The sequence below is a fragment of the Nothoprocta perdicaria genome, unplaced genomic scaffold (assembly GCF_003342845.1).
Source record: "Nothoprocta perdicaria isolate Ctin4 unplaced genomic scaffold, notPer1 scaffold_112, whole genome shotgun sequence".
Taxonomy (NCBI): Eukaryota; Metazoa; Chordata; class Aves; order Tinamiformes; family Tinamidae; genus Nothoprocta; species Nothoprocta perdicaria.
Window position 1 is genome coordinate 108,703 of NW_020454228.1, and position 5,871 is coordinate 114,573.

The 5,871-nt window shown below is 38.1% G+C and overlaps 1 protein-coding gene across 1 annotated transcript in view; it reads left to right on the plus strand.

The window, feature by feature from the left end:
* Nucleotides 1-4,815, plus strand: part of REPS2 (RALBP1 associated Eps domain containing 2) — a 90,611-nt gene extending 85,796 nt beyond the window's left edge. Inside the window, exons 17-18 of the mRNA XM_026052016.1 lie at nt 1,046-1,151; nt 3,246-4,815. Of these exons, the coding sequence (XP_025907801.1) occupies nt 1,046-1,151; nt 3,246-3,314 (175 nt within the window). The 3' untranslated portion in view covers nt 3,315-4,815. The remainder of the gene's footprint in view (nt 1-1,045; nt 1,152-3,245) is intronic.
* The last annotated feature ends 1,056 nt before the right edge of the window (nt 4,816-5,871 follow it).

Here is a 5,871-nt window from a genome sequence, read left to right on the forward strand (position 1 = left end):
CCTCCCTCCCTCGCTTTTCCATCTATCATTATTACTGTGGAGCCCATGGAGAGTGGTTTGAAGCAAAACAGTTAAGCAGAATAATAGCGGTTTGCTGGAAGATAATAGCATAAAGACCAGCCTGTTCTAAGAAATGGAGGTTCTGTTGCAAAGATCACTGCAATCAGCTCTGTTTAGAGAAAGAGCTAACAGGGACTGTTACCACTATTGAGTTAAGTAAGGCATTAGACTGTGCTGTCATTAAAGACTTGTTGATGCCTCCTATAAAACTTAAAAATAGTCTATTTGGAGGAAGCCTTGCTGGTATTTTGTATTTTTTTTCCTTCTTCCTATTGTTAACTCTTGTTTATTGGAATAAGTTGATCCTTATGTACTGAATTGTCCCTTCTTTCACCTGTTTGCATAATGGTAATTTGCTCCAAGGCACTTACCATGAGCCATAGAGTAATAATAACAGGAAAAAATACTTCTTTAAGCAGCAAAAGATGAGAGGGAAGTCCATAATTCTTCTACCTTTTTCTGTTTATGACATCAGGTGGTTTCATGGAATTCATCACTTTGAAAAAAGAAAGATTATTTTTTCAAGCGGTAGAAACAGCTGTGCTTTGAAAAATCTAAGACAGTATTTTCATGCAGATGTCCTTACTTGCCAAAAAAAATTATTTTAATATTTTCTGTTAACCACTCATGAATCATTAAACTCTACTGTTTGAAAAGAGCTAAAGCAAAGATTCTGCACTAAGTACTATGTAAGGATTATTCTTAAGTTGAATCAGATTCCAGTACTTTTAAAATAATTGAGATAACCTAGAATGTTTATATCATTCAGTTTAACAAGTATAACCATTTTACGTTCAAGCAGTCCCCCTCATTCAGCCATCTAATTTCACTGTTACATTTTTTGTTTCTTTGGTTTGTAGTTTGTACCTTGTCCTTGAAGTGTAGTCTAGAGTGTATAGAGATGGAGAATGGATGGTTTAGTCTTTTGGCATCAGCTGCTATTGAGGCTCCTAATTGAAATGTTTTGTATTTATCTGTCTGGCAGACAGTCTTCCAAGCAGAAAAGGGCTATTCAGACTGCCATACGAAAAAACAAAGAAGCCAATGCTGTGCTAGCCAGGTTGAACAGTGAGCTCCAGCAGCAACTGAAGGTAAGGAATGCATTGAAAAATCACAATGACAAAACAAGGTTGCAATCACTTGTGTGTCACCTCTACCAGAGAATCTTGTCCATTTTTTTTCCAGATGAAACCTCCTGCTTTCAGAAAGAATAGCTAACATATGGGTAGAATGATACTTTCCACAAAGAGCTTATGTGCCTATAGGCTACGATCACGTGATCTCTTGCAAGCTAGAGTAGTTTTATGCTTCTGAAAAGTTTAGATAATGTGATGGTATCACCAGGGCAAACAAACTACTTGAGCATAGCTTTTGTTGTTTTTCTCATCACTTTTGCTACATGCACGTGGGTTCCAGGGGTCTGGCATTCAGTATACAACAGTCTGGCTGAACCATGCTTTACATGAACATCTAAGACTAATTCTTAATGTTGCCATCTGGCTTGTATTTTGAAGTGTTCTCAAGGAGCTATTTTCTTATAAATCTGAGCATTTTTTTTTCTGTTGTCCCATTGTAAAGGTATTACACACCTTTGACTTTTTGTCTCCTGCGGCATTTTTCCMCTCTCATATTATGAACACACTGGTATAGAAAAAGAGGTGAAATCATGTTATAAAGTTCTTTCTAGGGATACTGACATCATTCACCAGTCACACAATATTAGGATTGGGAGGGTTGGGAGGTAAATCTGTAACTGTYCACAACACTTCCAATTCTGAATGGCCTGGGAATGGGACAACTGGCATTCTCCTGCCCTACTTAAATCTGCAACAGTTTACATTGAGCTGGTCTCCCTTTAGCTGAGAGCTCCCTTTAGCTCTCTTTTGCATATCTGTCATGAGAAATTTCTATTCTGTATTATTGCTTATTTTTTATCTCAGGCTCTATCTTTGATGTCCCCAATTAAACTTTTTTTTCAGTCAAGATGAAAGTCTGATTCCATGTGCAACTTCGCTTTAATGTAATTTCTGAATTGGTTTTCAAGGGTATCCCTAGAGTGACGCAGGTTAGATGCTCAGTACAGAAATCATAGCAAAATATAGAACAGTGATTGAAAGAAGCATGGAGAGAATACTTTTAATGACAGCACATTACAGTGTGTTTTGCTCAGATTATCTATAGTCCTGTCTTGGTACGCTATCTTGAGTGCACTTACACTCCCAAGTTGTCATGAATTAGCCCAGTGTTATTAGCTGTGTTTTGCACTAGGGCGAAGGAGACACAGAAAGACTGAGGGATATGCCCAAGTTCACCCAAGAGCAAAATACTGAAGTTGTCTTTTAAGTCATATTGCYGGAGATTTTCTAGTGAAATGGTGCCTTACTACTCTAAGGGAAAACAGAAAACTTCATGGGAACATCTCACCATCGGTGAACTTGCCCTGAAAGACGGGCAGCTTTCTGATGGAGGCCCACATCCTCTTCTGAGGACACATACCATGCCTGGGTGTCCAGGGTAGGGCTCTGAGTCTGCCCAGATAAGGATATTAGTGCTTTTAGGAGTCACTTGTCATCCCTGCTTCCCATATGGACTGGGGAGCCTTTTGCCAGGAGGCCAAGGAAAGACGGGTGCTCCTCAGCACAGGGAAGTCTAGAGGTTAGGAGAGAGGCTTTCTTGGGATCACAGGTCATGAAAGCCTTAGCAGTTTCCAACAGAGACTGAGGTTTTTACTGCTACAGTTGTTAATAAAAGTAGATGGTAAAGCCTATTTCATTTTAGCAAGGCTAAGTCTTCTGATTTCCAAAATAGAAGAGTTTCATTCTATGAAATGTGATTTCAAAAATAGCGTCATTTTCTTCGGGTAAAAATCCCTTCACTGCATCCCAAGCTATGCTGCTGCTCAGTCCAATAGATTGCTACTCCTGTCTGTTGCCACATAAACAATTTAACCTCCATATTGCACGAATATGGAAAAAAGAGACAGCAGACAGCTGTGAAGAGCAACTGTCAGGTATTTGTACCATGCTTTGAGACTGCAAGGAGCGTTACATTCTTGTAACAAGGAGTTTCATTCCTATAAGGAGTTTCTAGTAAATGCTGTTGGTTTACCAGACAGTTCTTCACTGATGCAGGACGATGCTCATCAGTGTCACAGAAGTCATTGTGCCTCTCTCTCCATGCTCCAGGAAGTCCACAAGGAACGAATTGCCTTGGAAACACAGCTGGAGCAGCTACGTCCTGTAACAGTCTTATGACCTTCAGCATGTTATTCGGTAACTCTGAGGGAAGACTTGCACCAAGAGTCTTGCAACAGCAGAAGCACAGCATAACTGGATAAAGTTTTTGCCAAGGGGACAGCAGTGGGGAAAAAATAGATTATTTAGTCTCTTTTCCACCCCACTTTGCATGTTAGCCTTTCCTGACAAAGCAGGTACAGAAAATAAGTATCAAGCGTAGGATATTTCTGAGTTGTTTCTGAGAAGAGGATGATTTATGCTCTTCTCACTTTCTTCTCAGTCTAACATGTAAATTCAGTTTACCACTGTAATGAAGAGTCTAAGAGTATTTATGTAAAGAATTCCTGGTTTATATGCATTCTTGAAGCACCTCTTGCCGCAATTATTGAGGTACATAACTGCAAAATTCTTGTCTAAAACTCATTCTCTGAGATGGCTTCCTGGATGTTACTTATTCCTGTAGGAGTACATCAGGTGGAATATCTATGGGTTTAAAATAAAACCGAGAATAAAACCTACTGGACATACAGAATCTTTGTCCACAAACATATGTCAGATAATTATTTTCTTAATACTGTATATTATTTAGTCACAAATGTATTTTGATGTTAGAATAACTGTATTTTATAAGTAACAAATCATATGAAAGAGCAGTAAAAAATGATTATTTTGGAAATTAGAAAAAAACTCTGTTTTGAGTTTTATAACTGTTTGCTACTACCAGTGTTTAATCGCTTGCAACTGCTAGTGTCCTTATAAACTGTTAGCATGTTTGAGATCCTTAGTTTATTGTTTTATTGTTTGTTTTTAAATCAGCAGCATAGTTCTACTAAGAGTTAAAAATGCATTCTGCTTAGCACTTTTATAAAAGCCATTCTATGTATGTTTGTATTAGTCTGCTTTCTTGTGTTAATAGCTGCTGAATTGTCTTATGGATGTCTACATGAACTGTATTTCCAAAAGAATTGAGATTACACAAGTGCTATATATGAGGTTATAAAATGCTATGATGGAAATTGCCTCCTACAGCAAGCTATCATTAAGGTTTCTTTTCACCTCACTGGAGGTGCTACTGATAGGATGAAGCTGCTAATGCTCATCTATTTTCTAAATGAAGAAGCAAAACTTAATTTTATCCTGGGCCTGATGAAGAGCCAACAAAATTCCATGGGGAATTTTTCCATGGATGCAGTGGTCATTAGAGTTAGGTCTCAGTTCTAGCAGTGGGAGCCAGCCAACTGATGTTGCTTAATTTCTTGGGGCAATACTAATATCAGACAATGTCATGTGTACTGATGTCAGCCCTGCTCCCTTCATGGGTGGTATGCATGCTTCATTGCAAGGGAGTGCCACCTGCCTGTTGGCCCTCATAAGCATGACACATATCCAGGGATGTGTTCCATATCCTATTGTTCAGTGCCCTAACTTAAGTATAGGCGTATGGCTTTCAAGAAAAYGTGCATTGCTTTTCTTCCGCTTCTAAGACGATACTCTCTCTTATAGCTACTGATCCTGTAGCTATAGGATGCCCTGGGAGCAGGGAGAAAGGAGAAACTGAAGAAGTTTTGCTCAGAGATAGATGAGGATGACCTGAACATAAATACCTAAAAAGATGACGAAACAGACTACTTTTGCTGAAAGGATGTGTGATATAGATCCAGAAATTCAAAACTGGGGGGGGGGGGGGGGGGGGGAAGCTTTTGCACAATTGTTAGTGAAAGTCTATTTTTGTAACTACTTCTTATAACATACTGCTTTTAATTCAGCTAAATACCACTGTGTCAACAATAATGGCCATTTCTTTGGATTTCGGACTTCCTGTGTGACATAGCTTGAGGGATGGTCATTCATGGCCCATGACAAAATAGTCAAATTGAAAACTTTCTCTATGAGCTACAAAAGAACTGTTATCTTCTTGCTGTTATTGGTAGTGTTCAGACATTAACATCATTTATTTTTTATGCTTGTAACACTGAATGATTACTGAGATTTTAAGAAAGATAAATCTTTTTCTACTTTTTAGTTCTCACACTGTCATTTGGTTAAAAAACAGCTATTTGATAAGGAAATAATGATGTGACACCTTTGTTTTTTTCTTTTATCTGTGATTTTGGAGGTAAGTTTTTCAACAATTGCAAAGAAATGTGTAAGTTGCATTTTTAAGCCTCTTAACAATAGGACCTCCATTTATTTCACCTGAGTTAGTCACTGAAGAGATTCAGAAAGGTTGGACTAGATGATCTCTAGAGGTCCCTTCCAACCTTAACCATTCTGTGTGATTCTGTGTGAAGAGCTGAAAAGTCCATTTCACATAGGTATTTTTTGGTTGTCTGGCTTGTAAAGTATAATTTTACTCTATTCACTGTAAATTAAGATACCTGGATAACCATCAATGCACTATTTACTCAGTTGTTACTCTACCAAAGGAGTTAATAAATTTAAATTTGCTTATCTGTCAATGAGGTTACATTTTTAGGAGTGCAATCTAATGCTCCACTCAGCTTCAAAACGTAGAATATTAACTGGTCTTGTATTCTGCTCGGTGTGACTACAGCTATGATGATGATATACTGTT